At 30.2% G+C, this 21,300-nt stretch overlaps 3 protein-coding genes across 7 annotated transcripts in view; all 3 read right to left on the reverse strand.

The window, feature by feature from the left end:
- Nucleotides 1-191: 191 nt before the first annotated feature.
- Nucleotides 192-9,310, reverse strand: Cul3 (cullin 3). 2 transcript variants are annotated; one of them, XM_029300508.2, is made up of 14 exons: nt 8,384-9,310; nt 5,770-6,153; nt 5,342-5,545; nt 5,069-5,248; nt 4,580-4,954; nt 4,280-4,450; nt 4,056-4,163; nt 3,593-3,770; nt 3,270-3,505; nt 2,974-3,143; nt 2,764-2,902; nt 2,463-2,590; nt 2,316-2,372; nt 192-814 (listed from the first exon to the last, which is right to left on the reverse strand). In XM_029300508.2, exons 1-13 carry the CDS (start codon nt 8,441-8,443, stop codon nt 2,348-2,350), a joined length of 2,358 nt encoding a protein of 785 aa, XP_029156341.1. In that variant the 5' UTR covers nt 8,444-9,310; the 3' UTR covers nt 192-814; nt 2,316-2,347. The 2 variants fall into 2 exon arrangements, with proteins under 2 accessions (XP_029156341.1, XP_029156340.1); XM_029300507.2 differs by lacking the exon at nt 192-814 and adding an exon at nt 1,975-2,144.
- Nucleotides 9,311-9,594: 284 nt separating this feature from the next.
- Nucleotides 9,595-14,184, reverse strand: LOC114929284 (NF-X1-type zinc finger protein NFXL1). Its single transcript, XM_029300777.2, has 5 exons — nt 14,023-14,184; nt 13,317-13,589; nt 12,962-13,074; nt 11,195-12,878; nt 9,595-11,108 (listed from the first exon to the last, which is right to left on the reverse strand). The coding sequence occupies exons 2-5, from the start codon at nt 13,578-13,580 to the stop codon at nt 10,659-10,661; spliced, it is 2,511 nt and encodes an 836-aa protein (XP_029156610.2). The 5' UTR covers nt 13,581-13,589; nt 14,023-14,184; the 3' UTR covers nt 9,595-10,658.
- Nucleotides 14,185-14,833: 649 nt separating this feature from the next.
- Nucleotides 14,834-21,300, reverse strand: part of Gli (carboxyl ester lipase-like protein Gli) — a 33,750-nt gene continuing 27,283 nt past the window's right edge. For 2 of the 4 annotated variants that reach the window (XM_029300901.2, XM_085480160.1), the window contains 12 exons: nt 20,050-20,790; nt 19,518-19,810; nt 19,304-19,433; nt 19,055-19,208; nt 18,796-18,973; nt 18,296-18,702; nt 17,941-18,131; nt 17,678-17,864; nt 17,486-17,591; nt 17,213-17,408; nt 17,004-17,119; nt 14,834-16,537 (listed from right to left, as the gene is read on the reverse strand). In XM_029300901.2, coding sequence (XP_029156734.2) covers nt 16,165-16,537; nt 17,004-17,119; nt 17,213-17,408; nt 17,486-17,591; nt 17,678-17,864; nt 17,941-18,131; nt 18,296-18,702; nt 18,796-18,973; nt 19,055-19,208; nt 19,304-19,433; nt 19,518-19,810; nt 20,050-20,295 — 2,577 coding nt within the window. In that variant the 5' untranslated portion in view covers nt 20,296-20,790 and the 3' untranslated portion in view covers nt 14,834-16,164. Of the gene's footprint in view, nt 16,538-16,775; nt 16,805-16,993; nt 17,120-17,212; nt 17,409-17,485; nt 17,592-17,677; nt 17,865-17,940; nt 18,132-18,295; nt 18,703-18,795; nt 18,974-19,054; nt 19,209-19,303; nt 19,434-19,517; nt 19,811-20,049; nt 20,791-21,300 lie in introns of all 4 variants that reach the window. The other 2 variants (XM_085480161.1, XM_085480162.1) reach the window with 2 other exon arrangements.

A 21,300-nucleotide genomic window follows, 5' to 3' on the forward strand; every position in this document is an offset into this window, starting at 1 on the left:
ATTAATATATAAATATTTAATAATACACGATTTATTTTGTTGCAATCGTGATATTAATTATATTTTAATTAATTTTATATTTTAATAGAAAATAATATCTATCCGATTATACTCAAGTTTTTTAAGACAATAAAGCTGGGAAGGGAAATATAATAGTGATTATGGTTATATCATCTCAAAGACCCTAAGAATATTAATTAGATATTATTCTTTATATTGATGCGTTATTAATACAAAAGAATTATACAACTATTGTGCATATGTGTAAATTATATTCTTCAACCTCTATTAATAGAAAAAGCTTCTTTTATTGTAAACCTTCAACATTTATTTTTCGAATTATGAATGAACATGATCTACATATATAAAAGATCTGTTCGGCTGTAAATATATATTTTGACAATATATGTTAAACTTTTCATATGAGGATAATTTGAGGGTAAACTGCATATTTTGTGTATATTTGTCTGATGTATTAAACTTGTGTATAAAGAATAAATGTATTAGGTGAATGTTTCAGGAATAATAAATGCTGTTATAGGATTTTATTTTTATTCAATTTTGTGTAAGAAAGGGTAAAACTTTTTGTTTAAATATTAAAATTCTATTAATAAATAAGAAGAATACAAATAAAAATAAAAATACGCCGATTATTTCGCCTTTTTTCACTACAATGTGAGCCTTGTGTAACATATGTTTGAATCTCTCAGCATTTTATTAAGATCTTCATCTTTATTTAAGCTCTCATACGCACATTTTATCCCATTAACAAAATCTGCATCATATAGATCGTAGATCCCACTTTTTTGGCATACTATAATAAATATTCTGTATTGTATCAAGTCAATGTTTGATAGTAAACTGTAATGAAGTAATTGAAAAGCTAGGTGGAAGAGGCAGAAACTGTTTATATAGTTTTTTCAGTATTGGAATGAATATATTTATTAAACTCGGTATGTGTTTAAATAAATAAAATAGCGTAGTGTAAAAGTATTTTTAACTTTTATATATATATATTAAGAAACAGATTTAATAGATAAAAGTTAACTTGTATATAATTTATATATATTTCTTGTATAGGTGTGTGTGTGTGTGTGTGTAAATTTGTAGGATTACATGGAGTACAGATGTTAAAAATAATATTAAATTGTTGGAAAAAAATGAGAGACAAGTATATTTTTAGTAATACATTCACACATCGCTTATTTACATATATAATTGATAGACATCAACGTAAATAAAATTATATGTAAATACTATTTTTTTTCTTCCTAAATTCACGATATGAATAATATTTATGTTATCGTAGACAATCACAGTCTTATAAGTGTAAAAAAGTTCCTAATTGCAGTATTATTTTAATGCAAATCATTAAATTCTTTATTAACTTAATCATATTTTGCATTATTAGAAACGCACGTTGTTTAACTAAAGTCTATCTAATTTAGAATACATATATTTATTATAATGAATACTCATATGTATAACACATGTATTATAATACAAGTGTAAGTCAAACAAATGCGCACATAATTGAAATGTGTGAAGAATTTATGGGAAGCAGATATATATAATATCTATTATTACAAAAAATTAATGCGCCTCCCTAATTTAAATCTAAGTATGTATCATTCTTTTGATACAAATGACCTTTTCCACCAAACTAGTCAATTATCAGAATATTTTGTCATTTATCTCAAACAAAGGGATGTTCTATAACAACAAGTTTAAGATATTTGTATTCAATATTTTGATATTTAGATGTAAACATACGCAATGGGTATAAATGCAATTAATAAATTTATTAATATTATATATGTATATATAAAATTATATGTAATAGATTTATTATATATACACACATATATATATATATATATATATATATATATATATATAACGGTTTTTAAATTTTTGTTTACAATCTTTTACATATAATAAAGAATATGTGTGAGTAAATCAATAAAATAAAAATTAGATTCATAATATATTGTCAATATGTTATAATTTTCATTAGTTTATCAATTATACATTTTTGCAAAAAATTATACATTATAAGTTTAAAGTTGAATGACCATAAATACAATTATCAGAATATCAAAAGTTCTCATTTGAAATAGTTTCCTTGTTGACATGGAGCATCCCTTGCAAATGACAATACATAAACAAAAAATCAAAATAAAAACAAGAAGATAACAATAATGACGTCACAAATGATAATGGTATAATAATGATGTCGCGATTCGATGAAAAGAAAATATGAAGAATCATCAATTTGCAATAAGAGAGAATATATATTATTACAAATTACTTACATGTTTGTACACATCCAATATTGAATTCAGCATTAAGCAACATACGTATATACTTTTCTGTAAATCATAATATATATATATATATCATTAATCAATAGAACTGTTAATATTAGCTACAATTTATTGTACAACATGTTTTATACATACCGATCTTCCGGTGTACGAGCCAAGTATTCTCGTTCGATTAAACCTTCTATACGTTTCTTAATTATTACAGGTGAAGGCAAAAATCGACCTTTCAACTGCTCTGTTACTTCTGCTACAAGTATATTGTGCTAAAAGAAAATAAATTGATATTAATATTATACATTTTTGTTTATGTGTATGTAGATTTATCCTATATACAATTCTCATTTTATAAGTATTTTTAACTGTTTGCAAAATATATATTAAAGATTAATCTTATACAATGAGACATTTCCATTAAAAGAATTTTTAAATTACATACAGGCATACGCTTTCGAGCTTTCATAATCCGCACGATGGCAGCTTCAATTTCATGTTTTCGATCTTCATCGACTTTATTGCGCGTTTCTTTTCTTTCAGGTTCAGATTCTCCTTTCGCTGCTACAGTCTGGATCTTCACTCTTTACAACATAATATAAGTAAATCATGAATATAGATTTTATATATACGTATATAAAACACACATACACACCTGTGTAATTTGCTGGTAAAACTATCATTTATGCAGAAACAGTGCGAAGGTTCGATTTCTTTAGTACGAGGATGTTTAAGTAAAATTCTTTGCGAAGCTTTACCCATAGCAAGAGATTGTAATGCTCTGACTAAGTCCCTCTCTGGAATATCGGTTTCACCTTGAATTTCCTACACAATATTTATACATATATATATATATATATACAGATATAAATAATATTTTGTTTTTTTATATATATATATACAGTGTCATAGATATGAATGATTAATCAATTATTTAAACTCAATACTAACCTCATATGTTAATCTTTCTCTTTTATTGAAGAGCATTAACACACACATTTGGTAAGTGGAAACTTGTATTATATGTTTTCGTGGTGTACTACATGCACTGCTTCGCTGGCTCACTAAGCTGCCACTTGCATTACTACTATTTCCAATGGAACTCGAAGACGATGGAGTATCTAGGCCTCCACAACTACTTTCTTCTCTTCGTGGTCCATGGAATATAGCATTCAGATCAGCAGATCCTAACAAGCATTTTTTTTTTATTTCGTAACTAAATGTTGAGTAATTACAAATATTAATAAATAAAAATGTATATAGATATAGCTTACCTAATTGAGGCTGTAACGTTAATTGTCGACCACTATGTTTAGCCAGATAGAAACGCCGGAAGGCATCGAAGGCATCGCGCGGTGCAGTCGGCATACTACACTTTGGGGTGGCAGATTGTGTCGGCCAGAAACCGGTTGTAAGCACCCGAACGCTTATATCCACACCATGTAAATTTGTCTTTACAAAGAATAAAAATAATTTAATAATTTTAATTATAAATATCATAGTATTTTATTTAGAAATAAAAACGAATACTTATGTAATATCAGAATTATTACAAATCTTTTAATATTAGAATTATATAGTTGTTCTTAATTATAATAAAATTATTTCCTTTATTAATTAAAAGAAATTATAAAAAACTATAAAAAATTAATTATAAAATTGACTATAAAAAAGTTATTTTATACATACATTAACAGAATGTTTTGCATTCTATCATATTAGTAGTTTGACACTTACTCCAGATGTAAGAACATGATCCTTGAACTCATCCATAATTGTATTACTGACTGTTATATCTTTAAACATGCCTTCTAATTTTGATGTAAACTGACATCCACATTCAGTCTAAAAAATAGAATTAAAAATGTATATTAATAATTTTTTATTTTGGCAATATAAAATAATTCAATAAAAAAATCAAATAATCATGAAAGGAAATAATACTTAATTCTATTTCTCACCTTAAGTTTGGATATCATGTTCTTTTCACTGTCATCTGAGACAGATTTATTCAACAATAATCGCTTGGCTAAATGTTGCTTATAGTACCGTTCAAAAACGTCTTTTTCTTGTAAGAAACGGAATAAGACCATAGTTTTGTCTAAGATTCCTTCAATCTCCTGCTCTGTCATCTAAAATCAAACATTGTGTAATTATATAATGTAATATTGATGTTCAACTTAACATCATGATTGCAATGCAATTATATATATGATAAATATTATCAACTATTTTATATATAATTATATGATACTACTAACCCCTTTAACACCTTTCTTCAGTTTGTCATCAATAAAGAGTGAGAGATATTCTGGACTTTTAGCATTTAAATTAAGGAAGTATTCAAAGTCCGATGCTATCATTTGTTTGTAATTTTTGTCGTTATTAAAAGAATAATGTAGAAAATGATCAAAGCGGTCCTTTAAATCTAACAAGTTTTGGACGTAAAGAACAGCGTTTGTGGTTGATTCATGCTCTTCTTGCACCAAAGCTCGACCTTGTTCTCTAAGGAATTGAGATACACAATCGCACACGGTGCGTAACCCATCCGACACTCTTGAAAATAGTTTATACATACAACCAAGATCTTCTGTTTTCTGATTTTTGAGCATGTGCACTACACCACTATTTTCCATCTACCAAGTATAGAAATGTGTTAAATTCATATGTAACATATGTATGATAATATCATAATATAAACTGAATCACATTAGCAATAAAATAAATAAATAATAAATAAAATAACACACCTCAACGATGGTTTTCATGTGAATTTTGATTAATTCTTCTTCTACAACTTCTACTATCCGCGGTTCAGTGGATTCATCTAAATAGTGTTTTGCTCTTTCAGATTCTTCACAAATTCTAGCTTCAACTTTTTTTATATATACTGATGCGCTATTTTCTGCCAAAAATTTTTGAGATTCCATCTAAAAAAAATAATCTTGAATGTGTTACATGTGTAAATGTCATGCATACTTTTAAATTATACATTAAAGATATATTGTGTACTAAACACTTACTCTATAAAACTCAGCACTTTGCTGTAAAAAAGGCCTTTCAAAATCTTCTTCATAAACTTGACGACTGTTAATTCCAAGTAACATTAACATTTGGCAGGCATTCTTTATAGCGCTACGGTCTACAACTTCTCCTCTTCTTTCCCTTGCAACCATACCTAATAATGTCTCACGTAAATGATCTCTGACACATCCATATCTAACAACCTAAAAAAATTAACAATTTGTTAACAATTTGTAACATTATATATATATATATATATTTATATTAAGCAAAGATCAAAGCTTCAAATTCTAGATATGTAATTTATTTCCATAAATATATATAAAGCACAAAAGACTAATATCATGTTAGAAATAAAATTTTGTGATTTCTAAGTTCTTTATAAACTATTTTAGTAAAAATAAAACATTTATGATATGAGAATTACCTGATCTCGAAAAATAATTAATCCAAGATTATACACATTGTCTACATCATTCTGTTGAACGTACACTCTGTCCATATACATTAATATGTCCCTAATCATCACCATTGATGTTTGATGATCATTCCATGCAAGATTTAAAGTTTGCAGGAAATTATTATGTAGAGATCGAAGAACATCTTCTCGTACTTTGTTTTCAAGATGATGTGTTACAACTTCTTTCAGTCCTGTATATAAACGCTCACCATATTTGTGAAGAACCATTGTGTAAGCATTGCGATAAAGTTCTTCAAAACTGAGGCCAGAATTATTCTTCTTCTGTATCTCTTGTATAGCACTTTTCAGCAAAGCCCAAATGCTTTCTACGTACTTTTCATCCATAGTGGTCTACAGAAAGTAAAATGTTTAAATAGTAATTAATTGGCTATTAATTCTGTGTAAGATTACAAAATATCTTTACTAATTTTTATTTAAGATGTCATGCACATTAATATAATACAATTATTTATAAAAAATAATAATATTTAATTGCAGAGGTAGATAGGTAGAAAGTAAAGTGTAAAATATAATAACTCTCACAAGAGTGTGATGAATTATGAAAGGACTGTTTTTGTACATTAATCCTACTATAGGGATTGTCTCATCCACTCTGCCTATTTGCCACAGACCATGATCTTCGGTTTGATAATCCATGTATGTAAAATTTTATTTATTATATAAAAGATTTGCTTATTGTGTTTTATTTTGGTTAATCCTAACCTTGATTATAAAATATAAATATATATAAACTATATATATACTATAAAAATATATATTTATTTTAGAGATAGAAAGTTACTTGTTTCCCTTTATAACACTTTAACAAGATTATTATTATTATTATTATTATCATTATTATTATATATATATATGTATATATGAATATGTAAGTTATACAATGTAACATAATTGAATGTTATCTATAATTGACATTGATATATTGATATTGATATTACCAATTATCATTTAGTAATAGACACAAGAATCTAATATCTATTATTTGAAATATTATTATACACAAATAATCTATAATTATACATTATATAATATACTATATAATTATGGACTTGATATTAAATTCAAATATATAATGAAATAAAAATCTCTAAATAACCAAAACAATTTTTATATTATTTATAGTTAAGTTTTATTAACCAAAAAATGTGTAATAATTATGTGTTTTATGCTTAAATACATTCATATATATATATATATATATATATAATACTTTTTTTATATATGAATATAACAAATTTTATATAGTATACAAAGTGTATAAATTTTGTCTTATTATTTCATAAATGCTAATCTTTATATAAATTATTATCATCATTTTACCTTTTACGTTACTACTAAAAAGTAAGATATTACTAGTTATAAATTTGACAAATACATAGTAAAATATTAAAAGTTTAGAACATGTGGTATAACATGATTATATAGCTGCACTTATTGCAATTGTTTTACACTGCTATGGCAACGATCAATTGTTGATTATGGCCTTGACAAAATAGTACAATAACATTATAAAAGTACACAAAATATATGTACATAATTACGAAAGAAAAGTGTACATATTTATAATATATTAAACTTTATCAAGCAAAATATATATGTATAACACATATATTATCATACATCTAATCTTTTCTTTTATAAAAATCTAATTAAAGAAGATATCAAAGTAATGTAGCATGATATTCATATTTTGTACGATCAACATATTATTATGCATATATTATTATCTATTTCAAAATTTTTCATCGCATCTCTCATAGCAATTAATCCCCAAGTAATGTTAAATCAAAAGGAATTAATTATTGTAATCATATAAATATCAATTTCTAATTAATACATCTAATCAATGTAATTGATTATATAGGCAAATGAACATTAGTATCAATATTACATGAAATAAATAAAGGATACTTGTTTTATACGTGGTGTAATGAGTTATTCCTATAATTTTTACATCATTATTAATTATCTCTGTAAACATTTTATTCTTAATTATTACCTAATAGAATCTAATCATCTTTATATTTTTAGTCGTTTATATATCATTTAAATTTCTAGGAAGGAATATATTGATAAAATGCAAATAAAAAAAAATACAGAAATTATAATAAAAAGTGAGTTATGTACGAATAAAAGCGAGTTGACAGATACACGTATGACAATGACACATAGTATGAATTGTGCAAATGCGAAGTGCAAGTAATCGTAAAAATATTTAACGATTCGTGAGGAAACAGGCACGAGAGGTTTTTTTTTTACATTCAAATAGAAACATCTTCGTCGGGTAATAATAATAAAATCGTTACGATACAAGCCGCCAACAATTCGATACTCGACTTGTATTTAACGGGGGCGCAAGTTAGAGAGAGAAAGGTGCGAGTTTCCAGTTGTGTGCGAGATAGGTAGGTTATGGAATTATGTTTATACATGCAGGAGAGACACCCCCAGTTTATTTGTGTCGCGCGATCGAGTGAAGAGACGTAGAATAAATCCAAATAAATAAAACGCCCTCGATTCGAAAATATTCCAACGCGTATACATCACATCGTATCTCGCTTACCGGAAAAGCACGTATGCGCATTTTGCTCTCCTTCTTCATCAGGGCACTGCTCTTCATCATGTCGAATTTTTGGTCTCAACGCGTCTTCGAGGGTCTTTCTCCTCTCCCGAACCCAGGGAATTAATGCCGTCGTCCCGTCGATGCTGCTACGATAAGCGCGTGGCGCCGCGTACACATTGATACCCGCCGCTTCCTTTTTTTCCGATTAAAAGCAGCGAGCACACATGTAGGTATATCGGGAACAGCCGATGATCGCGAGCCACCGTTGTCGCGCGAGGAGACTGCGATCACTGCTGAAACATACTCGCGAGCCGATGACGGGCGAGCACATTTAACGACTTTTCACGTCCCACTCTCTCTTTCTCCCCCGGAACACTTAACTTTCCTCCGGCCTAGCCGAGCGAAACGTTAAATGCGCTGAAAAGGTACGCGCTTTTCACGATCGAGGCGAAAAGCGACAACGATGACGGAACGGGAGCGAGCGCGAGAGAGGGAGCAAGGAGAGACGAAAGAGAGGGAGAGAGAGAGAAGGAAGAAGAGAGGGAGAGAGAGAGACGGATAGACGAGACACGGTACAGTCGAAGAATCGCGGCCAAGAGGGAAATATCGGAACTGTCAACAACCTGGGGGATCCGAGCTCCTTTTTTTTTTATTCGTCCGCGAGATTCTCGCGAGCTCTTCTGGAACGGTGATGTGATGATGATGATTGATGATGATGGTGGTGATGATTGCTCGATCTTTGGTGAAGCAGCCGCGGATATACGAATGTGGAAGTCACCCCCGTGACATAATTGAGTGAGGTCCGGTACAACAGCACCGCCACGCTAATATGAGTTCTCGTTGAGCCAACAACACCGCCACCGTCGTTAACAACAGGGAGTATTTACTATCAGAGAGAAGCCCGATCAGCCTCGAGAGAGCATAGCCACGCCAGCATTTTTCCTCAAAATCCCTCCTACAGTGGCGCCACCGCGTCTACTTTTATTTATGCGGGAAAGACTTCGCCAAATATATTTTTCTGTCGGTAAAATCGCAACCTTTTTTTACATAAAAAGAAATTTTATATATATACATATTTTCACACACACACACACACATATATATATATATATATGTGTGTGTGTGGAAATATATATATATATATATATATATACATATACATTTATATAAATATATATTAATGTATTATTATTAACGCACACTGTAATCCATTTCAAGAAAAATGTTATATATATTTATACATATAAAAAATTTATATAAATATATACATATTTTATATACACATTATTATTTTATTATTGAGACATTGCAATCCTTAAAATATGTTTGCGACATATGTAGATTATCATAATTATATTTGCAATATAATAAAATTCTTGAGATTTATCTCTATATTTCTCTTCTCTTCCTCTTTTTTTTTACTAAAAAAATTTGACATATATGTATATTTATTTCAGCTAGGAAAATCTAGTTGTGTCAAATTCATAAATAATTTCTACTTTTTTAATTCATCAGTTTTTAGCTTCTGTTGAGTCGCAATTTTAAAAGAGACTTTTATTAATTCATATAATGTGACTTATATTACTTTTAATTTGTAAAATACTGTGGTTTTTTAAATCCATTTTATCATTTTAACATATCGAAAATAGATACACCAAGCTTATGGAAAAGATATTCTATACACTCCATTTTTTAATTGTCATCTCTTAATTTTCTTATGAAAGCATTCTTTTCTAAATATTATGTATCATTTTTTTGTGTATGTTTAGAAAAATGTAAACTTTTAAATCTACACTCTTTTCTTAGAATATTAATACCCAGCACAACTGATTTAACAAAATCAAATTATTAAAACTATTTTTTTTAATAAATAATATCACAATTTTTAAATATTTAAAAAGCTACACATTTAATGGTTTGTTTTTTTTTTAAATCTGTATTTAATAGATACAATTTATGTTTTATCTTAAAAATATTTTTGGTTTATCTCAATTTTATCACAAAATTATCAGACAAAAGCAAATTATCAAAATTGTTGAAATATCACAATAACAATCGAGATTCTTCAAATAATTATTCTCTAGGTCACTCTATTACTTACTATTAATAAACATGTATTAAGAATGCTTACAGTATTCTAATTTCTTTCATTAATAATTTATATAAGATACATAATATTGTTTATCATAATATTTGTAGAACCGTTGATAATACATCACAGATATATCATAAATTGACTATTGTAGTCATTAATTTCAAGCCAGTGTTTTCAGAATCAACTCATTTCAAACATACTTGAATCAAAAGAAGTCATATATACTATTACTATACCTATAATGCTTACAACGATAGCTAAAATCCATGTGTTACAATACTTATTTCCCATATTTCCTTGGGATAGTTTCGAATTTTCATATTTGTCTTTCCTTTTTCGACGTGGCTTGAACTTTTTCTCGAATTTCTCAATCTCTTCCCGATTGCGTAGCTCTTCTGCCTCTCGTTTCTTTGCAATAATAGCTTCCTGAGCCTCTTTTCTCTCATTTTTCAATGACACACACACATTATCGCATTCTACAGTAATCTGCTCCTTTTGAAGAAGTAAGCAAAAAAAATCCTTCTTAATCCTTTTACATTTACACCATAATCTAACTTTCTTGCTGCATTGCTCCTCTCCTTTGCATTTTCCTGGATGACAATCATTAATGCAACGATGGCCACACTGATACTAAAATAAAGAAAACACATTAATTTTTTGTTAAAAAGAGAAGTGAAATTTCTATATATTTCCAAGTAGTACTTGAGCATAGTTACATTTTTTGGACACTGGTTTCCACATTTGAGTAATTCGTCACGTTCTTTATTCGTCGCGGACATTAGATCTACACAATGTCGGTAAAGAGTGCTGATACCACAATGACAAGAGATTCGCACCAATTGTTTGCACGGTTTGCAAGGCGCCGGATGACAGGGTTGCGAACATGGATGCGTACAACCCGGTAAACGTGGGAATTGGCATTTATTTTCGCATTCCATACACGGCATACCGCTGTGCAAGTTATCGTCAGAAATTTGTACCTTATGACAAGTCAACTCGCAGGTGTGATTTTTACATGGTAGTAGTCGGCCACAAGCTCTGCCGCAGGAGCTCGGTTTCGACATGTGACACGGCCAGGGACGCGTCTCATGATCTCCGAGACAGGTCACAGGTACGGAAATCTCACATGGTGGACAGGGTAAAGTCTTCAATTCCATAACGTCCTTCCCAGGTTTCTCCCAAGGTCCAATAGGCGTCTTTACTCCGTTTGCTTTGACCTTCACCCAGACCTTCGTGTGACAAGTGGCTGGACAAAAGTGACCGCATCTCTTATGCGTCAAGCCACAGATCTTCTTGCACGGTGGACACAGACCTTGATGACATCTATGGGTTTCCCTCTTGGTGTGATGACAAACAGGCGGAATTTTGCAGGATTTGTTACAGGGCGGTGGTTTAATTCTCTTTCTGGTACCGCATGGCACCGTTATTTTACTGCTACCACATCGACACTGGACGACGTCCACTCGTGTGCACGGATAACAAGGTCCGCTGTGACAAGGTGCGGCACATTTGTGCTTCCGACAATTAAGCGTATTTTCGCACGTCTTCTCGCAAGGATTAGATGTATTCTTAGATACGCAATCGCAACATTTTTTATTACATAGGTGTCTGCCGCACAAGCGCATTTGCGTGCATTTCTTGTTGCAGTGAAATTCTTTTACGCAAGCAATCTCTTTGCTGTAACTGCCGCATCTGCAGGCTTTCGTTACCACTTCTAAACACTGGCCACAACGATCGGTATGGCATCTCATGTTGCAGAAGTGTGATCCACAGTCTAATAATTTGCCGCAAGTATCGCCGCACGTTGGTACTTGCTGTTGCCTACACGAAACTTCATATCGTTTCTTCCCACAAGGACAACATCTATTTTTTTCCAGCGGACAATTACCACAATCATCAGGTAAGTGGCAAGTGCTCTCGCAGATATGTATGTTACAGGAGAATTTTCTGTTACAGGGTCTCTCGCAGGTCCATGTACCTTCATAGCATTTTCCTTCCTTTTGACTACTCTTACAATGGCATTTCAGAAATACTGTTTCCATACAAGCAGGACATTCTCCAGCATGACATAAGTTATTACAAGTGTGCGAGCAAAATTCATATTTCTTATTGCATATTGTCCCACAACTCCAATTTTTAGCATTGCAGCGACGTGGCTGAGGCAATAGCTTGCCACAATAGCATTGGACCGACACCATCTTTGCACATGGTGGACATGGACCAGGATGACAAAGTAGTACACATTTGTGACCACACTCTGGTTGTAAGAGTTTGCCACAGGTTTCGCCACAGGAATGTGGAATAAGCCAAGGTTGATACGGAGGATCTATAGTCTTCTTGCAGAAACATTCGTATGATCTTGGAATCTGATTTTGATCATACTCCATACGACATTTTGGGCTGTAATATATGCATTTTTATTGATAAAAATAAATAAGACAGAATATATGTTATACCAAACTCTGTTTTAGAATAATTCATACCATGCCCAGATTGGAGTAATCCCTTTAGCCCGTTTGTAACTCAAACTGTCATTGATCCAGTGTAAGATGCAGGACATGTGTAGAAATGCATAGCATTTGTTACAATTCCATATCTATATAAGAGTAAAAAAAATTAGCTATTTTATTATACAGCAAATTACTAAAAACTTATATTTTTTTCAAAAACATGAGTAGTAAATATATATTTATAACAATTTAAGACATTCTAAAATTGTAATACTGTTGCTTATATTAATACAAACAAAAACTGCATAAATCTCTAACTTTGCGTACATTTAACAATATATTTTAACTATTAATAAGATAATATCATGCTATATACATGTAAACATACCGCATCTATTTTTTTGACAGTTGATATACATATCAAGCAAACAGCGCTACTTGATTGGAAAGAATTAACTAAATATGATATCACTTTTTCTGCATCTGTGCCTTGTCCCTGATATGCTAACAATACTTGGCCCACCACATTTTCGACAACTTCTTCATTTGTTTCTTCTTCATCTTCGCTAGATAAATTTAATGACATGTTGGCTTCCAAATGTCTTTCGATGGATAACTTATTTTGCGCTTGAGCTCTTTTAAATTTCTGCATCTTGAAATTCTATAATTTGATATACAAAATTAATAAAATTTGATTACACATACATTTATGTATGTATGTGTATATATATATACATATATCTATATATATATATATATATATCACACATGCATTGTTTATAACCAATATTGAAGACAGACATAATTTCTATCATAATTAAATAATAAACTGTTTGTTTTTTGTACAGAATCGTTTTGTACATATATACAGTTTTTTTTAAAATATATTATATAGCGAAATTGCTTGGAATCTAATGTTAATCTTTGCTGAATAATAAACATTTAACCGGCAAATTGTTATAACTTCTATCAACAATTAAATAATGAATTACATGGTTTTATAACGAATTATGTAGTTTATAATTATTAATTTTTCTTCGCTTTTGTTGATTTTAAAGTTTCAATTGTAATTAATTTTAACTATATTAGGTTACCTTTTGATTCTTTTTGCTACTGTATAACAACTTTATGCATACGTGGTAGAGTACGTGCTACATTTAAATTACATACACAATCATTAAAAATTCAGAGCGTCCTTATATATATAAAATACATTCAGTTAAGGTTGTAAGTAAATGCTTCGAAGCATTCGTTTGCTTGATCAATCGGGACAAAGGAATCTACGCTTCAAAGTATTTATATCGTCAAATGGACTGCGTCATAAGCTTTATAAGTACACTTCTTATTACTTTATTACAGATGCTTCAAAAAATTTGATTATTAAGACAAATATAAATATTTTTTGTCTCTATTAAATTACTCGAAATATAAAGATTTTTTGTCTCGATTATTTTACATATAAAAAAAAAAAATATTGTGGAGAGAAATATAACTTGCCGAAATTAATATAAGTCTAAGAAAAGGAAAACATAATTCTTACAATTAAAGAAATCTGAAGATATAAAAATTGCAACAATATATAAATTTTCACAAAAAATTAACGAAATATCAGAAAAATATAATCTGATAAATATAGTAATAAAAAAACTACGAATTGTGCAATTGCAAAAGAATTTCTAGAACTTTAAATAAATCTTGTATAGTCAAATGTTATCATTTCATGATCTTAAAAATCTTTCAACAATTAAATTTACATTTTATGTTAGATTAGATTTTGTTTTCTTTTACTTTTTGATATAAAGAATATGTTATTTAATTTTGTGTAAAATAAATAATAAAAATATATACAAAATATAATTTTGTAACATAATAATATAGAATATCATAGATTCTTTACATAATCTCTTGTGCAGTGTAATATTATATATTTATAAATTCTGCTTTATCATACAAAAAATCGTGTTGCACAATTTGTAAATACAAATATCGAAAATTGCTGTGTGAAAATGTGTAGCAATTAATCTCAGAAGTGTGTCAGACTTACATTTACAAGTTCAGTGACAATGAGATCGTTAATACTAAAACTAAATTTTTAAAATGTAAAAATATTAAACACATATAATTACAATATACAAAATATTTGTGCACTTATATATGTATATAATTTTTATAACGAGTAAGGCACTCAATAATTCTACTTCTAATTAGTATAATGAACTATTTACTTATATATCTAATATACTTATAATTAATGAATTGTATACTGAATCAGAGAGGAGTAATGTGTGTTGCATTTGAAACCTGCCTGCAAGTATCACGGATAATTAAATATACTACACACATATACATGAATATATATAATATAATGAATACATTATATATTCAAAAATACATACACACACATAATTATGTTCAAATAAAAAAAATAGAATTCCTAAATAAAAATGAACACTTTATACTCTGGACTTTTTTGTTATCCACAAATCTAGCTATCTTAACAAGCTTGATTTTTTTTTAAACAAAAGTATCAACGTTTGTAAAGTAAAAAATATTTGATATTTATATATATATATATATATATATAACTATATTATATACACACAATATATATATTGTATATATAAACTATATAAATGTTTCATTTATACAACAATTATTTTGTTCTTATGGACGGATACAAAGTAATCACCTTTTAGGTGTTTACTAGTCACATTAATTTATAAAAATTCTAATATTTTACAATAAAAACTAAAATTAAAAAAATTCATTAATTATTAATTTAATAATTTGCAATTGACATTGTCACATTATATTTAGAATACAAATATGACTAATAATGTTTAATTTGCAAATACATTCATATATGTGTATAGATATCTCATAACATCGTTAAAAGGTATATATGTAATCTAAATATAAAAATTAAATTAATTTGCAACAAATAGATTTTTGCACATTATTTCGAATAAACAATTAAAAACATTAAGTATATCAAAATTTAAAAATGTCAATTATAAAAGTTTATAAATTTATAAAAGTAGCATCAATTGTTTGCAATTTATATATGTCTATTAAATTATCTCACACAATTTTTAGAACTGTGTAAAATTCTCTTAAGAAATTTTAACTTAATTTTATGGCAATATCTTTTCAAAAATAATACGATTATAAAAATCTAGATATAAAAAATAAATTAAACAATTGTTGATTTGAATTGTACAATGGTAACATAACAATTAAACGGCTGTTTGTGGAACTCCCTGTACTAAAAGAGTCCTACTTTTAGCTTTCGGCAGTGCAGATTGACTCATTGTTTTCGTTAGTTTAGGCTGACCATTAGGCGAGCTTGTAACAAAGCCTTCTGATCGCATATCTTTCAATGAGACATTAGAATTGCTACGCAGTGAGGGTGTAGAACTAAATTTTCTGTTATGTGCTAAACGTTCTTGTAATCTTCCTTCGTTTTGACGTGGTATTCTGGACTTTACTGGTACATCACGATATTCGTATATATTTTCTTTAGATGTGCGTGTTATATTCTCGATTCCCTCGGAATGTTCATCCTCTCGTACCATCAAGATGTCCCCGCTATAGTAGTGATCAGATTGTCTGTGAAAACATACAGAAAGATGTTACATATCTTGACATAAATTGCACATAGAATATATAAAATGAATAAAATATAAGTAAAATTATAAATTAACAATACATTTTTTATTTTAGTTAAATTTTTCTATGTAATGTAAATTATATATTACACAAATATATAGTGCAACTACTAAAGCAGATATATGTAACAGGCAAAATGTTGTGCAAAATTGTGCATTAAGTATTTTTTAATAAATACCTGCACTCGTTCTAGCTGCATTTGTTTTGCTATTATAAGCAGAAATAGAATTAATCAGCAATTTATATAGAAATAATTATGTGAGAAAAAGATAAAGAAACCGTATCTCCCAATTGGTGTATCCATGAACCAGAACCAATCTCTGCATGCGATACCGTTCGGTCGCAACCGAGTGCCATCGAGTTAAATTGCAGTTACATGGATTTGGTTCTGTTTACCTTTTCTTACCTTTTGGCGTTACGCCAAAGCATACAGCATACCACAGAGAGTACGAGTAACAGCAGGCATGCCGTTGACATTGACCAAAATGCGATTTGTAGCGGCTGTTTGGGTTCCCACCAATACTGTTATAGAAATTGAAAATAATAAGTAAAACTGTGATATTTAATAATAACATGAAATATTGCAAATGCTATATTACAACATAATATACTTACTTCAGTAACAGGAGGATATGTAGGGACGAGATAACCAATTACGGTGGGCAGATACATGGACCAGAACGCACTCTCCGTTTGACGATAGTTGATTTGAATAGAGCTATTAAATGTTGTATTGATATTAAGATATCGTAATTGTCCATGACGAGCGAGATCAAAATGCAATCCCAAAATTTGCGAAGGTGTTGGATTTCTAAAATGAATAAAATAAATCACTTCAATCTTTTACATTACCATAGAATAACTAAAAGCAGCTTAATAAACACATACCCATATGTTGCAAAATTAGAATATGCTTTCATGAAAAAGTGACTCATGTTACGATCGTTATCAGTCCACATATCTCGACTTAATTTCCATTTTTGCGGGAAAAATTCTGCATTAATAATATGTTTTATATTAACAAATGTTTATAGTTTAAATTAAATTATATAAATTATATGAATATGTAAGAATATATACCAGAATCCATAAATGGTGCTCCTGTTAGCCACAAAAGTTCTGTATCATGGGGTACTCTAGCCCATTCTGGTGAATTGAGTGCTTCTATTGAAGTATTTAGAACATACAGATAGGTCGGTACATGTCTTTCCACTAAGAGTTTTGCTATTTGATCGTATGGTGCAACATAATGGAAATCTGATAAAAGCTGAAAATATTAATAATAATTTAGATAAAAATAATATGTCATATAACGGAAATTTTATTTAGTTCATTATACTTACATTTACATATTGATCACGTACGTGTGTAACATTTGTTGGATCTGGCCAATATGTATACATATACTTTATTGCTTCATAAACACCTTGTTGATTCAGAGTGTAATTATACCGCAGAACTAATTCCCAAACTTTTTGATCGAATATTTCAGGAGTTATTATATATTGATTTCTCGCTAATGTAATATTATTCTCTGCAAGGTAAAAGTATAAAGTGATATACATACATATTATATATATATATATATATATATCTCATAATCTTATGCACAATATAATATATAATTAATTAAAATAAAGTTCTAAATGAAAAGAGATATAAATACAATGAATTAGAAATAAATGAGTTAATACATACTTATAATAAATGCTGCTTCTTGAGTCGTTACACCAGCCATATAAGCTAAATCCCTCCTATATTTACGGGCTTTAATACTTTCTTCTGGTGTTTCTGCAAAAAAACGCCAGTCAGATGCTCTCCACTCCTCATACCAATTATCTTGCGGAATTGTAAAATTGAAATCTAATACAGGTGCCCATGGAAACATTCCAACATGTGGTTTTAATTCAGAATTTCCTAATTCGAGAAAACTACGTCCGTCCTTTAGACACTGCACTAATTTCCAACTGCTCTCTATACTACAACCGAGCGTTTCTGCATACACCCGAGATGTATTTTGTGCTCGATACTTGTCTATTATCACTGCCCAATCGGCTAAGGCTGAACCCGACTGCGCTATTACTTTTGATACCATATGTCGAGTTCTACAAGATAAAAAAAATTAATTAATTTTAATATATAACAAGATATAATATGTCATACATACATACATATAAATTACATGTAATTTTAATTACCTAGGTGCAACCATTAATAATCCTGCACTTGCTGCTCCAGCACCTGGTCCAAAGAGTGTGATAGATTCAGGATTTCCATTAAAAGTGGCTATATTATCATACACCCAACGTAATGCCATAGCTTGATCAAGAATTCCATAATTTCCAGGGCTATTCTCATCTCCAGTACTTAAAAATCCTATAAACACAATAAAATAAATAAATATGTTGATTGACACAATGCTTTAGAGATTTTATATTTTTTTAGTCATTTACTAACCAAGTGCACCAAGGCGATAATTAATTGATACTACTACAACATTGTAGAAGGCAGCTAGTATGTGAGCTGGAAACAAATTACTGGCTCCATGCATAAACTCGCCACCATGTATATAGAACATTACTGCATATTTATTTGCTAATCCAGAACCAACCTGAATGCAGAGAATTTTATTTAATTCATTTATAATTTAAAACAAATAAAATAAAACATAAATTTTATTTTCTTTAATGGATTTGGCATACTTACAGAAGGTGTAAATATATTTAAATATAAGCAATCTTCATCAACATCTCGCACTCCTTTTGTAGCACCAGTATATTCGCTAGGCTGGGGACAAGCTGGTCCCCAATCAACAGCTTGTAAAAGCTGCCAGCCTCTAAACAAAAATAAATATTTTCTTAGCATATTGTTAAATGTCAAGCTAATAAAAAATATGTTTGACAAAATATTTTGTATTAACCTGTGTGGTCTAGGAGGTTTAAAGCGGCCTTCTTTGATAGGTGGCATAGCATAAGGAATACCCAAAAATACATTGACAATTTGTGTAACTCTTTCCACTGCCACATTCCAAGGTCTATGTCTTGCAAAGGGATCGTCGTACAACTGAACTTTGAAGCCTTGAACTTGACCATAATTTGTATTCACAATCACGTCTCTGTCTCTGAAGTTTTTAGAGTCTGGCCTTTCTTTTCCTTGAAGATCTTCACGCCAGCCACCCAATATTCCTGGTAATGGGAGTCTTGGTGTTGTATCCTTAAATTAAATATTGAATCTTTATTAAATCTACTACCTTATAATTATATGTTTAAAGAATAAAGTAGAAATTAATCAGATAAAACATAAAATGTATCTTCTCTCTCTCTCTTCCCTTGCACATATAAACTCTATATAAATCCTAATCAATTAATCCCCAAAAATAGCATCTTGTGATTCATCTAATTTAAATATTTTTTCATATATATAAATGCAGCACCATAAATTTCTTCACTCACATCGTAAAGATATCGATCTTCAGGTGCCCTCGTAGGTCCTCTGTAAGCAGGGTCCAGGTAACTGGGCTGATAGCCGTATCTTCGGTCCTTATATAAATAAGTCTTATAGCCGTTTTGCGGTACGTATACACCGTCACGATTGTAATATCGGCTGCCGTACGAGACAGGGTCCTGGGCAAACGCGACGATGTTCAGCAATAGAACATAGAAGCAACAACAAACGCCAACGCGTCCTGGGGACGCCATTCTTGGCGCGTGCGAGACCACGCGATAGATGCTCTCGCGCAGGTGTGGCTGCGTACGTCACGTCAAGCTGACACTCTCCGACTCTCCGACACGAGGAAACGCGGCAACTCTCTGCCGCTTTGCGGTAAACGAGATAAAAGCGAAAGTTGCTTCGTTGGTCTCCCGCGTGGACGGCGAATCTCCTCGTCGATGGAAGAGAGAGAGGTGTGTACAGGCGCGTGTTACATGGACGTGCGTACGATTACGCACGAATTTTATTCGCACTCTCGATGAGGAACACCTTCACATTTCAGCGGATTCAGCGCGTCGTTGTTACGAAACGATCGCCGCACGCGCTTGAAAGCGTCCCCGCGAAGCAGCCAACACCCTATCGTCTCACGTTGGAACACGGTGCGTATCACAGGTAGCCCCGTCGCGTTCGCCGCGTGTTGTGCCCTTTTCTTCCCCCCGTTCTCCACCTTCTTCAGTCGATAATACGAAGTGTCACGATCAGCGCTGCAAGAAGTCCAAAGGTGGGATTAATGAACGGAGTATAAAAGCGAACGAGAAAATATAAATATACACGAATATCTGAGTCAATATTAATTATTACGTAAAACCTGATATATGTAATTTCGTTATAAAAAATAGCTTCATTTTTATATGTATAATGAATCATCAAAGCTAATATATAAATATAGATATATATTTTACATATAGAAACCGAATGATTCATGCATATGTGATATGAATGATAGTCTTTGTTGATTCTTCCCCCCACCTTTTTATCAGAATTTAAATGTTCATTATTTATATATTTTATGATTTTTAGAATTTAATTATAAATATCTTTTGATTTCCCTTCTCAAAGAGGATCAAAATAAGATGCTCATAAATGAGTTACAAATCTAATCACAGCTGACAAACTAATTTTTTGAGCGACAATTTTATCATTCATTTTCTAAAAAAAATTCCGTGCATTTTTTAAATTCATATATTATATCAAATATTATATATATATATATA

The sequence above is a fragment of the Nylanderia fulva genome, unplaced genomic scaffold (assembly GCF_048542155.1).
Source record: "Nylanderia fulva isolate GAGA-0341 unplaced genomic scaffold, ASM4854215v1 Scaffold14, whole genome shotgun sequence".
NCBI lineage: Eukaryota > Metazoa > Arthropoda > Insecta > Hymenoptera > Formicidae > Nylanderia > Nylanderia fulva.

Bases quoted from the DNA above. Each gene is read 5' to 3' on its own strand.
- LOC114929284 (XM_029300777.2), bottom strand. From the start codon at position 13,580: ATGCAGAAATTTAAAAGAGCTCAAGCGCAAAATAAGTTATCCATCGAA. The intron at 13,075-13,316 runs GTATGTTTACAT...ACTCTTATATAG, and splicing joins CTGTCAAAAAAATAGATGCG to ATATGGAATTGTAACAAATG. The intron at 12,879-12,961 runs GTATGAATTATT...CATATATTACAG, and splicing joins ATTACTCCAATCTGGGCATG to CCCAAAATGTCGTATGGAGT.
- Cul3 (XM_029300508.2), bottom strand. From the start codon at position 8,443: ATGATGAAGAGCAGTGCCCTGATGAAGAAGGAGAGCAAAATGCGCATA. The intron at 2,903-2,973 runs GTGTGTATGTGT...TATGTTGTAAAG, and splicing joins TTTACCAGCAAATTACACAG to AGTGAAGATCCAGACTGTAG. The intron at 2,591-2,763 runs GTATGTAATTTA...ATTTTCTTTTAG, and splicing joins AAGCTCGAAAGCGTATGCCT to CACAATATACTTGTAGCAGA.